The sequence below is a fragment of the Diadema setosum genome, chromosome 12 (genome assembly GCF_964275005.1).
Source record: "Diadema setosum chromosome 12, eeDiaSeto1, whole genome shotgun sequence".
In the NCBI taxonomy this organism is placed as follows: domain Eukaryota; kingdom Metazoa; phylum Echinodermata; class Echinoidea; order Diadematoida; family Diadematidae; genus Diadema; species Diadema setosum.
Window position 1 is genome coordinate 4611612 of NC_092696.1, and position 17618 is coordinate 4629229.

Sequence of the window (17618 nt, forward strand, 5' to 3'; positions counted from 1 at the left end):
TGACAAATGGCTGAGATATCCAAAAAAAAAGTGATTATAATAAAAGGCAACAGGCCACGCCTTTTACTAGGATATCTTTGCTTCACCTCTTTTTTGGCTATGTCAGTCATTTCAAAACCGATTTTCATCAAATAAACTTTTGATACCCTAGAGAATTGCATGCTCTTTAACATCTCATGGAGTGGTTTCTGAATATCTCGCAAAAAGCTAAATCCTCACCTCAACCAGGACTGTACACACCCTTTAAGATTTAGTCCTGGACCGCATTTACTTGGTGGTGCACAGTAAAATCATCGCCCAGGACCGTCAGAAGTGGAGGATGTTCGTTGCTGCCCTACATGCCAATAGAGGCATAATGGGCAGTAAGTAAGTAAGCACAGTCAAAAAAAAAAAAGAAAGAAAAGAAAGAAAGATATTGCACATATTTATTATAAAATCAAGCCATTTAAACCTTATAGACCACCTTGTCATGTTTTCATGCAAGCTGAGGTATGGAGACGTGTACATTTATATCAATAAAAAAAAAAAAAAAATCCTCAGCATGCCGTGAGGAAAAGTTGTTGATTTACACTTTTGACACAAATCTTTACTCTCGTGAAGTGCACGTTGAAGGGTATTGGTGCTTTCTTGTGGCATTGTAGTTTGATCATCTTTTAAATACCTCGTATGGGGGGAAGAATGCTCTTCTTCTGTTGACGTAAGCGACGCAGACGATTACGGAAAGGAAGAACACGACCACAAGAAGAGCGTAAGTTGTCGACGATCGCTGCAGAGCTCCTTGACGCTGAAATCCTGCTATTGTTTCCACAGCTCTTACGAGTTTATATAAGACAAAGAGACAAAATGCTCACTAGTCTGGAAGACAGTATTAGTCAAGATTCCGGAATGTGATAATTTGATAAATGTAATGATCTTAATCGCAGGCAAAACGTACGGGTTCATTAACTTGATTACCGTGGGGATAATGATAGTAAAAATAGAACGTTAGAGTAAGAATATCCGATGAAGAAGACATTATATGCATAAACGGTCATTCAATATTCTACTGTTTCATGGTATACTTTGTCTTTAAACAACAAAATGATAAATCTTACTGAAAGGAATATTTAAAATGGAGACGAGTACGAAGCTGCCAGAATTGAACCGTTATGAAAATAGAGTACAATTGAATTGTCGTTTTTGATCACATCCATCGACTCTACTCTAGTTTTCTTGAAAAATTGAGCTTCATTCAATATGACATCGTAAGATTTTTTCCTTACTTTCCATTCTTCAGAGATTAAGTTTACATCGATCAAGAACACCCTGAAGGCCATGTATGGGAAAAAACAAAACAAAACAAAACAACGTAAAACGAATGGAAGATATTTTTAATCTGCGAATCCTTTTTTTTTTTTTTTGTGGACTGCAAATTATTCAACATCTTTTCATTGAAAAATACTTTATTCACGCGCACGCGTGTTCATTAGTGTTTGTGTGTATGTGTGTGTGTGTGTTAATGTGTGTGTTTGAATGTGTGTGTGTTTTTGCCGTTACATTTTGTTTATTAATATTTCAATGCTTTAACAGAAAATAATACTCAAAATATTCAAAGTAGAGAGGAAAGTCGTTTTTTAACTAATGCATGTGTTTGTTTTGCTTTACATTACTTTATCAGCTTTATAGTTCGTATGGTGTTTTTTTTTTCTTCTAGAAAGTAAAGTCAAAAACAAAAACGATCTTGACGAATCTCGAAATATTCAGATATTACCCAGAAATCTATTTTACTTTGATGCTGATAGGATGATACTAACGTGATGATCGCTATTACTATTGTAAAGAACACAATTAAGATAACAATGAGAGGATCTCATTTGCAATGTATTTGTGAATCAAAATATGAAACATATTGGTAGATATTGCAGACAGTTTTGATTTAAAAGCTTTCAGGGTCTTATGGAGTAGCTTACCTGACGGGTAGAAGGTCTTAGTTGCAGTGGTGGAACCAAAATCGTTCCATCCCGTACAGGAGACTTCGGTGCCCCCGTCGGCGCGAGGGGTAAAGGCAGTCGACGGCGAGCGGGAGGATGAGAGAGTGACGTTATCGACTGTGATGAGGAAGGTATGGATACCTGGTGTCGGCTGGTACTCCTCGTCGATATGACAGACCACTGTGTAGATTTTCACGTTGTTCTCTCCCACGCGCTCGTTGAACTGAACATTGATTATGTCATCTATTATTCAATAATTTGCAAATTATTACGTACAGGACGAAGGTAATCATGTAATTCGAAGGTGAAACTATAATAAAACACATCTTACAGTTAGGAAGACAAGACAAGACACAGGTAGGAGTTCTATTTATTAAAGAATTTAGATACACCACACGTCATACGCCATTATTTCAAATGTTTTGGGAATATCACGTGCAGGTAGGTGCTAAGACTAGCATGATTGTTTTGTCATATTTGAGATCAAAACTTCGCTATGATTATAGCAGAATAATTGTCATATACATTCTTACACTACATCTTTTTCGAAACAAACAACCAAAAAGCCTATCATGGAAAAGCCAAACTAAAAATCAAATTCACCTGCATTTTGCGTATTATCTTGAATGTCATAAGTAGATGGCAATAGAAACAATGAAGTAAACCAGAAAAACATTCAAAGTGGAACTTCTTGATTTACCTCTAAAACAGTATAAATCCCTTGAACGCGTTGAGCCACGTCTGTTCCTTCCTTCACACAAGATGTTGATACACTTGTTAGGACGAGATTCCACAATCGCAGACGGGACACTTGACGATGAATTCGTCTCGCCGTCAACGGAGATCTCATATGAGTCAATTGGAGGTGTTGGTCGGTCACGTAGTTTGATGTGACACGTGATCACAAGATTAACTTCTCTTGCGACTATCTGCTCTTCAATCTGCAGAGTTATATCTTCCCCGGGAGGATCTGAATTGGATATCATGAAGAAATTCAAACAAACTTTGTATACTATTATCCATACCTGTTAGTGGTATGATACCTTTACGTTGTAAACATGAGAAATAGATACAAACACTATAATAGGCATCAAAATACACTATACAGCTTTACATCTATGCAGCTTTAATTGGCATTGGTATCAAACTTGATTTAAGACATCATACATTTGAGGACATCTCGCATTCCTCGAGAAAACTATGGTTTAATTGTTGAGGGCATAAACTTTTGAATAGTTCTATGTCATATCACTTTACGGAAATAAAGGGATAATCTACACATCTTACTCATGTAAAGTTAAGAATATCTGCAGTATCGGGGAACGCATACAAGCATGAAAATATTGTGTAGTTGGTTCGTTTCGGTCAGAAGATATCCTGTTCTAAATCAAAGATAATGACATATTATTAAGACTATCGTCCGTAGGTGTAGGTATGAAAGTTAAAAGGTTACTTTTAAATAATCATTAAAGGAGACCTTCGGATGATTTTCAGACTTTTACGTTTGAACAACTATAAATCAGTTAAACTGAGTACAGAGTTTCAGAATTTATAGTGATTGGGATGAGGAATGAGAATGTTTTCAAAATTTATAACAAATTGCAATGAACAAGGATGATAACATGGCAACCTCACCATAAGAATTCATGAGTTGGGCCTCAAGGAAGCAGAACAAAAGAAGAAGGCATGCATAGATTCTTCACAGGTGAACTTGTTGAGCAAGTGGTATTGTAATGGAATTGCACTGCTTCATTTCTGAAATATATGAGGCTCTCATGAATTTGTTTAAGATTTTCAATTTATTGGTTTCTCTGCTCAAGGACCACAACAAATTCCACGAATCTGTACATGGAGCTTTTGATTTATGTACTACATGATGTGAAATTATGAAAATTGTCCGGAATGTCCCTTTAATTGAAACTATTCTCACTGAATACATTATGTAATGACGTCGATATATATAATCATGACACCAAATAATGCTGATGAAGGTCTAAGAAATGTATACAAACGGTTCATTTGTATTTTTGATGTTTTTTTCCTTTTCTGCTTAAAGCTTATCTCGTCATTTGTAGCACCCAAGGCTTAATACCCCGGTCAATAGCAAAATATTTGATCAATAAAAGTTACCTGTGGGACAAAATTCATTCACTGTAGATGTCGAACCAAGTTCGTTCATTCCAATACACGTGACGTCCGTGCAGCCTGGAGGGCTTGGTGATACCGTAAACGATGGCGAGCTCGAGTTTGACACTGTCACACTTGCAACTTTGATCTTATACCTATCGAGAGCAGGGTAGGGTTGATCGATGTCTGTCACGTTACAGGAAATGGTGACAATACCTCGACCACTGTCATCCAAATCTTCGTCGAACTCGATGTCAATGATATGATCACGTGGTGGATCTGTCAACGAAAATCACGGTTAGGTGTTGCTGAAAGGTTTACATGGTCAAGTAAATAAGGAAAGAGATGTGCTGTAACATCATGTGTACGTAGTGTTTGCATGGATCGTTACTTGACAGGGGAATGTTATAAAGACGAAATAAAAGATCAACCATTTTAAAGGAGAACAATCATAACGTCATTATCATCAGAAATAGCACACACTTCGAAACAAAAACAAAACCAAAAAAGTGTACGTGAAGAGGGGCATTAAGGTTCGGACTGGAAAGTAAAATTTGAAATGGCAGATATTTCATCAAGTGAGGAGATATGAACAGCCATGATAAACATTCAAAACTGTAGTGGTAAAACACGTAGGTTTATCGTTTCCTTTTTTTTTTTTCATGCATGTCTTATATTGCTATGTAAATGCACTGATATTTTTGCACCAATACCTGTGTATCTCCGTGCATAAATCACACATTACTTGGTGCAAGTGTGCCTTTCATAGCCGAAGTTAGTATCACTGCACATAGAGCACGGTTCATGTATACCACATACGTTTAAAATCTCCGGATCTATAAACACAAAGCACCATGAATAGGTAAAATTTCATATAATTATGACATATTCATGATATATTTCATATGACATACAATGAAACGAATAGTCTTACTTCTGGGACAGTAGGTTCTAACAGATGTCGCCGACCCGATATCATTCTCACCAATACACGTGATATTCATGCAGCTGTCCGGTCGAGGAGATAGGGTGAACGAGTTGGAGGTCGACAATGTTTGACTATCTCTCTTGATGACGTAACTGTCAATAGGCGGGAATGGTCGAGTATGAGAGGCTATATCACAGGATATAGTCAAATCAACGTGACCACCAACCTCCCTGAAATTTCCCGACTCTTGGAACTCAACCTGTATAGCATCATTTGGCGGAGGTGCTGTGCGAGGAAACAAAAAATATCGAGACCCGATTTTTTTTTCAACATTAAAGACGACTTAAACTTTCTTAAGAGTAACTCTGCAGAACCGAAAAGCTAATTGGCACTTGCAGTCAAAGAGTCCTACTGAACGACGCCACATTTCATTCCTTCTATTGTGTTTTAATGCGTGCACGTCACGAGACCGACACCCACGATTTATACAGCCCACAAGTCACACAGCCCACTAGTTATACAACCCACGAGTTTGACACTATTAAAGTAAACAAAGCAAACGAGTTCGACACTTTTGAAGTCAATAAAGTCTACGAATTTGATATCAAGTGAAATAGACCCACGAGGTATACAGCTCATGAGCTCGACACTAGAAAAAAAAAGGCTCATATTAAAGACCGACACTACGCAAAGAAGGCTCCCGAGACTGACACTTGGGATGACCCCGTTTTATTACTTATATTTCATTTATGGCAATGCGATATATACTGTTTCATAACCTGTCACTTTGATTGCTAAGCAGTTGAAAGTCCGTCAGTAACTGGTGCATTTGCATTTGCGTATCCCATACCTCTTGGGCAATTTAGATAGATGTACTCGATGTCGGTCCCACGGCGTTCCTTCCTTCACATGACAGTTCGATGCACCAACGAGGCCGTGGAGAAAGGGCGGTAGTAGGAGAAGATGACTGGGAGAGTGTGATGCCATCAGCTTTGATGACGTATGAATCGATGGCTGGATGTGGTTGGTTCTGTGGGATCACGTGACATTCAATATTCAAGGAAGATCCCTGATCACGTGTCTTGATAGTGATCACGTCATCGACAGGGCCATCTGCGAAACAGTTGAATTAAAAGCTGCCATAAAAGCCAATTAATTTGTGACTACATAACTACACGGGACAAATAAAATACCGAGATATCAAAGCATTCTGATATTCACTTTATTTCAGGCAGTCCAGGTACACAGCCAAGAGACTTTTTAACGGAGGGGAAATGATATGTATCATCCTTCTCAGACACGGTTATTACTAAGGTCACTCTTCTTGAATAACGCAGACATATGTTCACACTGTGTACGCAAAGACATAATGTGCCAGGATTTCAAGAACTCTCCGACAGTCTTCGAATCGACAAGCTCCTCATACCTAACTTGTGTTGATAGATAATGTGATAACACTACACTAAATGATATCTGGAAGTGGTGCAATGCTGTCCTTACAAACAAACCTGAAATTGTGTCAAATGTTGGGGTCAAAATTTCTCTTGGGTAAATAGATACACGACGTTTTTATCATGCGAGATGTAACAGACAAAGGGTTTGTATATGAAAATGATGTCACCATAAACCAATACGTTGGTCTTTGATTGAAAATAAGTGAATGTCGTATATCCCTCTATTAATACGACTTTATCTGAATTTTTGTATTTATTTTGTTCGCTAGATTGTGTTGGTTTCATGGACATAAGGTAAGGCAGAGACCGTACGGTATTGCTTCTAAAAAACAACACAAAACAAACTTGCAAAAGAAAGCGGGGACGACACTGCACAATAAAAGTATGTTGTTTTGATGTTATAGATTCACGTCAACATGGCGACATCATGATTCTCTTCTTTTTCAAGAGCTTACACATGTCAAATATTCAAAGACGAATAAACAGTAGACACTAAACAAAAGTAATCGAACAGAAAAAGAATAGAACCTCGCAATGTAATGTGTCTTTTCACGTGAATACAATTTCCCAGTCTGCCAAGCTGAAGTACAGTGAGTCCTTTGCATTCCATTATGTATTTCTTTCTTCTTTTCTTTTCTTTTCTTTTTTTGATGGCAAAGTTTGCTAATTGATTCAAACGTATGGCGCGTACATACTCTATGGATGTCTACCTTATAGAATGCAATATGAAAGACATTAAAGACATGTTTCTTTAATGAAAAAAAAATCTTTTCGTGAGAATTATACAAAAGATTTGTGACAGAGACTGTTCTATAATATTTATATCTCATTTGATTTCTTTTCGTTTATTTTCATTTTCAACAAAGAGTGTCAGTGTACATGTACAAACAAAGCATGAAGTAAAAGTTGTGCAAACATAGCATGAAGTAAGAAAAAAGGAGCAGCACTATACATAACCTACATTTATCGAAAAAAAAAAGCTTTATAAACACAATGAACTGAGAAAGGTATATTCACTTGCTATTTAAAGAATGATGTTAAAAATGTTGAAAATATTGAAAGAACTCATAATTATACTTGAATGGGCTAAACAATGACAATAAACTACTGAATGCACACACCAAAGGTAGACAAAGGTAAAGGTGATACAACAACTGACTACTGTAAATGGATTCAAATTTAGAAACCTTTAAGGGTGGTGTCTTGCAAACTAGGATTTTTATTTATGGACTTTGATTTTGATAATCAATATGGATAATATATGTAGCATATAATAGCGTCAAACGTCCATTTTCGATGAACGACACATTGACTTTGAAAACCTAAAACAAAAAGTACAATTTTGAATATCTCTTTCTCTGATAAGAGACGGAATACAATAATATTATTATGATATATCATGTTCTCTAATCGATATGTCCGGCCAGTACATTATACGCGCAAAAAAAAAAAAATGAATAAAGACAGACTAAACACTCTTTGTTTCTTTCCCATTCCTTAGCAATGATATCATAGCTTTAAATATTTGTTTGATTTCCTGGTATCTCGATGTTTGAGGCAAGGACTCTCAACATTCTCCGCTTTCTTACGTTGTGTAATGTTGTCGCAAGGAAAAATGATGTCAACGTTAATGAGTATCCCTCCGAGCTCAAAGCAACAATAGTGTTATGAATATGTATTTATAAAAAAATAATATAATGTGTTCAGCGCAAGTGGGGGCGATAGAGGACGTTTCGAGACTCTGCGGACGGACTATGGTGCTCAAGGAGAGAAATAAAGTTCAGTTGCTGTTACTCCAAGAAAGTCTGGTATGCGGTGATCTCTTTGGTGTCACCGAGGATAATGTGTGACATGTTGTTGAGTTGCCATCATCTTTTCCTAACTTCCATAACAACACCTTTGATAATGTCCTCATTTGCAAGACATGTCACAAACTGCGTTCATTTTCAATCACTCACATACAAATTGGGAGAGTTATTGCGGACCAACATTCTTCTTTACTTTATGGCACACTTTCCTATCTGTATGCGTAAGCTCTGCATGCCCAAAGACACATAATAGCGCCCGCGCGCGCACACACACACATACACACACACACACATACGCACACACAGCATCATCATCATCATCATCATCATCGTCATCGTCACCATTATCATTATCACCATCGTCGTCGTCGTCGTCATCGTCACCATTATCGTCATCGTCATCACCATCATCATCGTCATCATCATCTTCATCATCTTCATCATCATCATCATCACACCACTAGTTATAGGAACGTGCAGCTGTACAATAACATTAAAGACTTACGTCTAAAACGTTAAGCGTGGCTGATTGCTGAGAACCGGAAATGATGCACTGTAGAGTCTTCCCATGATGAGAGGAGGAAGGGGTGAAGGTCAACACACTTTCGATGTTGCAATACGTCTTGTAGTGATAGCAGCGATCCGTGCAGTAATCGCAACAATAATATTATACGGTCCGATAAAACTCTCTCCTTCGACACGACACTCAGAACTATCTCACGCGAGTTCATTGTCACAATCGTTGCAAGCTTATCGACTCTGATATCATCCTTGTACAGTGTTTTTGGAAAATTAGCAAACAAAAAGTGATGACTAAAAGAGAAAAAAACAATTTGCACTGACATGCATATGATGAAAAATACATAACCATTTTGATTATCTTTTCATACTGGACTGCATTCCCGATGTCTATTTTCAGAGCAATTTAGTGTGGTGATGAACTTCATGGTATCATTTCTCTACATTACAACACTACTTGCATTACAAGTACAATTACATCACTTTTTACCATCAGTGATCTTGTATATTTCATGGTAAGTAATGAATATCTCTTAAACATGCGAAAACAGCAGAATCACATAAATTATTTCTTGGCATTCACGTACGTACCGTGTTCGGACGTCAAAGACAAAAACATGTGTAAGATAAAAAGGGAAGAAAATTTGTGCGCTCTCTTGAAGAATAGATTGCTTTTGTTAATTGCCCGCACTGCTTTCCTGCCTGAAATAACGGTTAAAGTATATTTCAGCATACTGTCATCATTTAACTTACACGTGAAATGAAGTTAGTTGTATTTTTGAGCGGCTGCACTATATCGTCTGGGCCACATTACTTAGAGTGGTCCACATCGGGCATACCGCTGTCTTCCACTGAGACCTAGAAGCATCAATTGTTAATTCTTTGGAGGATCTCAGATTTTTTCTGAAATGCCGTATACAGAATAATACGCGTTCTCCATTATTCAGTCTCTTGAATCCATGTTGCTCGTATGGCTACCATGACCCCATTCTAGAACATCTCATTCCGAGATATGTCTACGTCTTTAAATCGAATCTCTAATGGGCATCAAATGTTACTTCCGTCGTCTTCGATGAAGAAAATTACAATTTAAATCAACTCGGTGGCAATATAACGACGTTTTGATAATCCGTACTATTGGACAGATTCACTTGACATGCATACTAAAGAAATCAATTCCTGTATTACGAATTTGTGTAAAAGCATGTAGAAGCATGTTAATTTCCGGTCGAGAAGGATTACACCTCATAAAAAGATAAACCATTTTAAGTTTAACACCTACCATCTTCATCGTTGTAGTAATGGCGATGTGGCTGAATATGATTTTCTGTAAATCCCATCTTTTCTCTTCCATCCGTATAGAGGCCGATTCAATGCTTGCATTTTCTGCCTGTTGAACTTTCCAGCACTTCTCCGAAATGAACAGTAAAACGATGAGCTCTGCTTCATGAAAATTTTACCCTTGATTTTCAAAGGGATTATTAGTGTCTCGAGATATTGGAGTTTCTTCTCTGCCTTTTCTTTCCTCTCTGTCGTCCTCACGGGTGAAAGTACATGGAGTTTTCTGCCCCATTTCAGTTTCCCTGCACAAAGGTTACTTCCGTCTGTGATGTCTATTAATCTAGAGATTTCCCCGCAACATGAAGTGCCTAAGCAGTTTCACGTCGGAAATCGTTCGAAAATAACTAAGAATTAAGGTTGCTTCACACACACACACACGCGCGCGCGCATACACACATAAACCATTGTCTTTGCTCAAAGGGACAAACAGCCTTTCAGAAAATTATTCCACTATTTGTTTTTTGCAGATCTTGAAACCTAGAAAAGATAAAGATGAACTACATTTACTATAACAATGTTGAATTTGTTTATGAGGTGATAATTATGCAGGCAACTGTGATGAATACATATATAATTCTAAATATCATGTTTGTATATCAATATGTATATGCATATAAATATAAAGAATAAGTTTAAAAATTTAACAAATGATCCACTTAGTCTAGATCGCGGACGTATTAAATATTCTCATATATATTTCATTAATATTAGTATACTTCCGAAGTAACATCAAGGTACAGTGTTACCACGGCACCGCCTAAGTGTCCTGAGATACGATTAAAAGAATGCCAAATTGTCAACGACTATACCTCTGAAGGTATGTCAGATCAAATGGGCAGGAATCAACTAGTGTAGAGACGTTATAATCACTATTTACGTGATAACGAAAAACTCGCAGGAAGTGAGGTGCACACATTACGGAATTTGAGTGCTACTTTGTCCCATTTGTCACATCGAGGTCGATTTCCATGAAGAATCTAATTCTCTTCCGGTCAGCCTATACCATAGGCAGTGGGCCTAGTCGATTGAACATTTCCCTGGTATCCCCATCCTTTGTCTTGTCGAGCCTGATTACTATTTGTGACCACGCCCTCAGTGATCTGGACGCCGTCCAAGAACCAGCTCGTTGTCTGTGACTCAAGCACTCCACTCGCGGTACACCGCGCAGTGACTTGGCGGTTCGGCGTCAGTGTCCTTGGTACGGTAATTGACACGGCCGCTGTAAAGTAAAAGCCAAACAAAATCATAATAAGATCCCCCAAAAATGCATAGGATCGCAGGTTTATTCATTTTAAAGTTAATATAAAACCCTCACGAATAGAAACTTTGCAGAAATGAGCCTGAATAATACGATTTATCATGATACATTAACTAACAAATCATAAACTTAGTAATTCATTCCAATATGTCGTCGCTGATACGGCGAAGTGACACAAACCCAAATTTTGGTCAGATTTTCGATTTTGAGTTTTTGTCATTAAAAGATTGCTTTTGAGGTACTCTAACAACTATCAAAATTTCGTGCCGTGAAAACTCATATTTTTTTTAGAAAAATGAGAAAATGTAAATGTAAAAAATCCCGACCTTGGCATATCGAGAGTTGACGAACTGACGAAAAGCGTGTCCGTCGCTTCGCCGGCTTTTGTTTATGCATGGAGTGAATTGCATGTAAGAAGTTGACGAACTGACGAAATCAAGTCCCTTCCGTAAGTAATCGAAGGAAAATGTAGATTTCGTAGTTTTTCCTCTCATAAATTTGTTTGTAAATGCCTTTAGGACTTATATAATGTACCCTGATAGTATTCTGAAAAGGTACAAATATTCATTTTGTCCTCAATCGCTATGTTTACGATCGTTGTTTAAGGTCTAGGCATCCTAGTCCCACACATACATAAATCTGCTTGTTGACCCTAGCATGTCACGGCGAATCTGCGTGTCACTGTCAGACACTGTTTTACATTTGAAATGAGAGTTACAGTGTGACAACCAATATTTTTCAAGTACTAGTACTATCTAGAGAGTCTGGAATAAATCTATAGAATGTCTGAAATCGTGGTTTAGAGCTGGGACTGAGAAACTAGAAGTTAAGCTAGATTCGTTGATCCAACCCCTTGGGCCCTAGGCCTAGGCGGTCTAGGATAGAATATAGACTGTTTAACGTAAGGCCTAGAGGGAGAATTAGAGACTCTTATTCTTAAATGGTATAACGGTTAGGTGTAGGGACTGTAGTAGAAATTTCTACTACGTACACCTAACCGTTTTACCATTTAAGAATAAGAGTCTTTAATTCTAGGCCTACACTATAGTCTATCTTATTCTTATTCCTAGACCTACCTAGGGGTTCTAGATCAACGATTCTAGTTTAACTTCCAGCTAAATGCCAATGGTATAACGGTATAACGGTTGGGTGTAGTACAAATTTAAGAATAAGAGTCTTTAGTCAGGCCTACACTAGCAAATCTGGGCCTATCTATAGGTCCATACTTCAATGCTGGTAAAGGAGTAGTACCGGTAGAGTTCTAGTAGAACTAGAAGTATTACTATTAACACTCTAGTATTAGGAGACAACAGGCAACAGATCTTAGCAAATCAATTTCATGATGACATGACAACAGTCAGTGATCAGAGTCTGACTGTGGCTGCACTTCAGGCCCTGGCCTAACCGTGTCCAGCCCCACTGGAAAGCCACAGTAGGCCAATATAACTGTACCCTGGATAATAATGGTACAAATGGTTCCTCAGACAGTGTAACTCAGGCCTGGGGACTGTTGGTACCAGCATATTGATCATTGTTTAACAAAACTGGTGGGGATAGTGTAGCTTTAGGATTTCTTCTTGGTACCGGTAATCCTTAGACATATCCAAAAATATGTTGTAGGCATTCGACAAAGTGTAGGCCCTATGGCAGTCAAAGACAAAGCTAGTGTAGGTGGTCATCATCCAAGTTCTTCTCAATACTGCCAATGTGTGTATGAATAATAGATACCACTTGGTCTAGATCCTACCACTGTAAAACTAGTAGTTACGTGTACCTGCTGTACTAGTGTACTTCTCTAAACTATGCAAGAATTTATTTATAAAATCTACAGTAGATAAACATAAAGATTCTGACCACAAAAAAGAAAAAACTGTGTCTAGATCTATCTTTATAGATACAGATCTGAGGTAGATGTAGACCTTGCAACCAGGATGCTCATTGATAAGACCTAGTATAATATGAGGTCATTAATCCCAAACTGTGGGCCTACATGTTGAAATGAGACAACACAAAATTAATGAATTGTCTTTTTGTTCAATAATCAAAAACTTCAACAAAAAAAAGGTCTATGTACATGTGTAGTGCATAATCATGTTAATAGATTTCAAATTTGATACAGATGCCAGAAATAACATGTAATATATGTAACATAATATACTCAAACAAGAGCTGTGATGCACACTTTTTATTTTGTATTCACATCATTGATTGCAGTTTTACAACCAGACTTCTGAACCTTGCTACAAAGCCCAGAGTCAGACCGCTGAACTTTAGCCGGCCCAGAACCAAGCTGCTGAGTACGTCCCCACAAGAGCTAGACTTCTATGGAAGTCCAGCGAGCTCGTCAAGATTCATCTAGGGCAAAATGCAAGTGTTTTAGTTTAAACTTTTAACTACTATACAGCATTATGTGTATTTTCTAAAACTGCAATTACAACATTGTCTCTGAATTCTTAGTTGCATAGTCACAGTCAGGAGAAGTTAAAAAGAAACAATGGTTGTTGTTATGTCAAACTAGATAATTGAAAATAAGCATTCTTTTTTTTTTTTTTTTTGGTAGTCATAATGTTGTAATCAAAAGTGACACTTCAAGGAATTGTATGCATTTTTTTTTAACTTCTTATACTGATCAAACCAAAAAGATTAATATCATGAAACTGGGTGGACCCACTTGTCTTCATTTAAAGAAGTCAATTTAGACCTGTGGGAGGGGGAAGGGGCAAATACTGTATAAGGGTCAAGAGGATCAGGATGGAAAGTTGTCATAAAAAGAAAAAATGCTGAAAGCAATCAGTCATCAGATGACAATTACACTGACAAGTATTTCTCTGTTTTCATTTGTTATCATCAATGACTGTTTCCTAGCACTAGAAACAAACTGAGTTATAAAGTACATACAATAGTGTACTGTTCAATTTCCTTAATTCAGTACCGAAATATTTTCATGCTCTTACAAAGCTGCAAAGAGGAATACCCTGCATTATCTATGATTTGAAACTAGCACACCTTTTCACAACTATGCATTTCCTCAGATTATTGTTGGTTGCAAATAGATTCTTTGATGGAGACTGCCCAAAAGCATCTCCAACATGCTTCAATCACCCTGCAAACTGCAATACATGTGTATGCTTTTAATCTGTATTATGATATAGACCCAAAAATATAACTCTCCTTGCATTTGAATGAACTTTAAACAGTCAAGTACCAGACAATGGTAGAACTTCATCCAGTTGTAGAGAGACAGGCTGCAGCTGAGTCTCATCCAGGTGTATGGCGCAACTGCAGCTGAACTTCACCCAGCCAAGAATCAGACTGATACACTCCATCCAATTCAGAGGTAAGGGCAGAAGAGCAAGGTGTTCATCAAATGGTCAAGTGACTTTGGGATGGACGTCCTGCTGTCTTTATTTGGTATGTTCAGTAATTTGAGAAATATTTCATAGCTCCTAAAACAAACTTGTTCTTTGATGTACTGTGATTATTTGTGATTACAACCCCCATTTCTTATATCAAAACAACTTCCTGCTATTACAATGTTGAAAAAAAACCCCAATATTCTGCAGAGTTAATCATTTCAACCTGTAAAAACTCCTTATTACAGCTTGTCACTTGATACTAGTATATCATTCAATCTTTCAACATCAGCTGTGGGGCTTTTCAGTTTGATGTTATTGCTAGTTATAGCGAAAGCTAGAAATACACCCATCTCTAACATACTTTCTAATCATACCATGTCAGGCACTCTGTGTTTTGTTTGTATAATCTTAGCTGTTCTTGTATTTGAATAAACTCCAAACAGGCAAGGACCAGAAAACAGGTGAACTTCATCCATTTCAGAGTGAAGGACTAGGGTCAAGGTGCAAATGGAAAAGTCCAGTGACAGTGTCATGGATATTCCACCATCTTCATTTGGTGTGTTAAATGATTATTTTTAGCTATTGAAGCAAGTTGAGAAATCATGTTATCTTGATCATCTACAGTTGGCAGCAAAATTAGTCAACCCCTCTCTTGCATGTTGGACACTGTGGCATAATGAACTACATCATAACTGAGATTATTTCTAATCATACAAGTGGTGATCAGATAGTTTGCTGGATTATGAGATGCAAGGAATTCATTCTTTCATATTCTAGCTATTATTGTAGACTAGGTGACAGGCCATCTCACCTCTCATGTGGACTGTTCTATAAAGAAGTAATGAAGAAACTAGTGCATTTATAGACCCCGTTTGGATGTTGTTTTTATGCTGAAGTCTGTGTAGTTCGTAATTTGGGCTTCAGTATTGCTATCAATAAATGAAATAAATGCATTGGCATAGCAATGCAGCTGACTTGTTGCATAACCTGTTGAATCATATTTCATTTTTATCTCGGAACCTCCAATTTACACGAAGTAAGTTACAATGCTGTACACCAAAAACAAAAAATCGATTTAGTGTTTGCTGACATGAATGTAAATTTCCGTCAAAGGAGTGTCTTTATTTGTAATCACATTCCCACATTGCATGTGGGTCATGCCTTTAGAAAGTCTCGTGTATGAAAATCTAGACATGTTTTTGTTGTTGCTTAATTTATAACTGTTGTTTACATATCACTGAGCACTGAAAAGCAGCTCTGCATATCTGTGCTTGTTGTGTGTGTATTCATTCAATCGAAACCTTAGCTACTTTTACCATTCTGTATGAGGCATAGTGAATGTTATTTGAGTGTCATAAAATTTCAGGATGTTACCAATGTTAATTGGATTTCTGTATTTTTTCATGTTTCGCTTTTTTCTTTCGTTTTGTTTCTTCCTTTCTCTTCTTTTAACTCTTTATGTGCCACGTTCGTACGTCCGGCTCAGTCGACGGCGTGCCAACTTCGCATATTCTGCTCAACAAACAAAGCCGCCAAAATCGATCGATAAATCGCTAATCCCGCGGTACGATCATGGAAGCGTTTCTCGCGCTTTTGTTTCTCTCACAATACATACGGCTTGCATTCTATGTGGTAATTGACTATCAAGTGGTGTTCCCAGCTAGATTTGCGTGTACATTCTAACTTTCTGTCACTATTTTATGTGCAAAAGTCATGCCTTTACAGTAATGTAGCAACTGGTAATACAAAAGAAAAAATGAAAATAGAATTGTTATACATTGTATATGGAAGCAAAGTTTGGCATTTCTCTTTAACTTTGCTCACTATTATGTCCAGCTTAACAGAAATCTGTAGAAGTTATATAAAATTGGAAAAACAGAATTCTTCCTCAAAGCATGACTATCTTCAGGTCTCAGAATAACGTGGCACACAGGGGGTTTCCACCATGGCACATAAAGAGTTAAACATAGATTCTGAAGGCAAGGACCTTGCTGAGGGTGATGCAGACAAGTTGAGTGCAAGATATGATGGTTTTGGCTGCTATGATTTTGTTGTTGTTGTTGTTGTTGCTTGCACTGTGATGACAGTCGTGAATGCAGATTTCATAGTGACTTTTAAATAGATCATTATGACAAAATCTTCCAACACAACAAAAATTTCTGAAATACTATGTCTTTCAAGTACATGTAAGTTCAAATTCAAATAAGTTCAATATCAAGTCTTTTTAGGCTATCAGGTGCAAAAATAAGAAAAAGTATATTGTTGTGTGGTGTAGTTCAAACACATGATAATGAATTTCAAATTCCATGTGTATGCTACAAATAACGTGTATAATGTTAAATTTATAAAACATGTTGACTGTTAATTTTTTTACTGATTCTTTAATTTGTGTTCACATTAATATTATCAGCTTTATCTGATAATCCCTTCACTACTGTTGCTATGGAGCTTTCCATTATTTTTGTCTCTTTCATGGTACTGGTAATTTTAATCTCTTAAGTAGACCCGATACTTCAGAGCCCATTTCTCAGTATACTTTTCCAGTGTGTGTACTTCTTTCCAACATTCAAATAGGTTAGAAGAATCAATTTCAATTGAGTTACAGACCATTAAAGGCTGAGAGTGTGCTTATGCAGAATATACTATTTAACTAAAAATCCATGTTTGAGGATTTTTTTGTTTAAATGTAGGGTAACAATTGTAGTATTAGGCATTGAGCTACAACCAGACTGTTGCGATCTAACCCCTGAACTTCACTCAGAGTTTTGTCGTAGATGAGTCAATAGGCGATGGTATAAGTGCTCTGCCAGATATCAACCAAACCAGAAAAAAGACAAATCACCTTTGAAAAAAAAGC

General features: G+C 37.2%; 1 protein-coding gene across 1 annotated transcript; it reads right to left on the bottom strand.

Annotated features, from left to right (window-relative positions):
• Positions 1-250: 250 nt before the first annotated feature.
• On the bottom strand, positions 251-15579 carry LOC140236309 (uncharacterized). The gene is made up of 9 exons (XM_072316261.1): positions 15573-15579; positions 11151-11366; positions 5952-6138; positions 5032-5177; positions 4101-4376; positions 2671-2940; positions 1955-2213; positions 662-812; positions 251-334 (listed from the first exon to the last, which is right to left on the bottom strand). The coding sequence occupies exons 1-9, from the start codon at positions 15577-15579 to the stop codon at positions 251-253; spliced, it is 1596 nt and encodes a 531-aa protein (XP_072172362.1).
• Positions 15580-17618: the final 2039 nt, after the last annotated feature.

Bases quoted from the DNA above. Each gene is read 5' to 3' on its own strand.
- LOC140236309 (XM_072316261.1), bottom strand. The intron at 6,139-11,150 runs GTATAGGCTGAC...ACTGTTTCGCAG, and splicing joins GACTAGGCCCACTGCCTATG to ATGGCCCTGTCGATGACGTG. The intron at 4,377-5,031 runs GTAAGACTATTC...TTTCGTTGACAG, and splicing joins TAGAACCTACTGTCCCAGAA to ATCCACCACGTGATCATATC.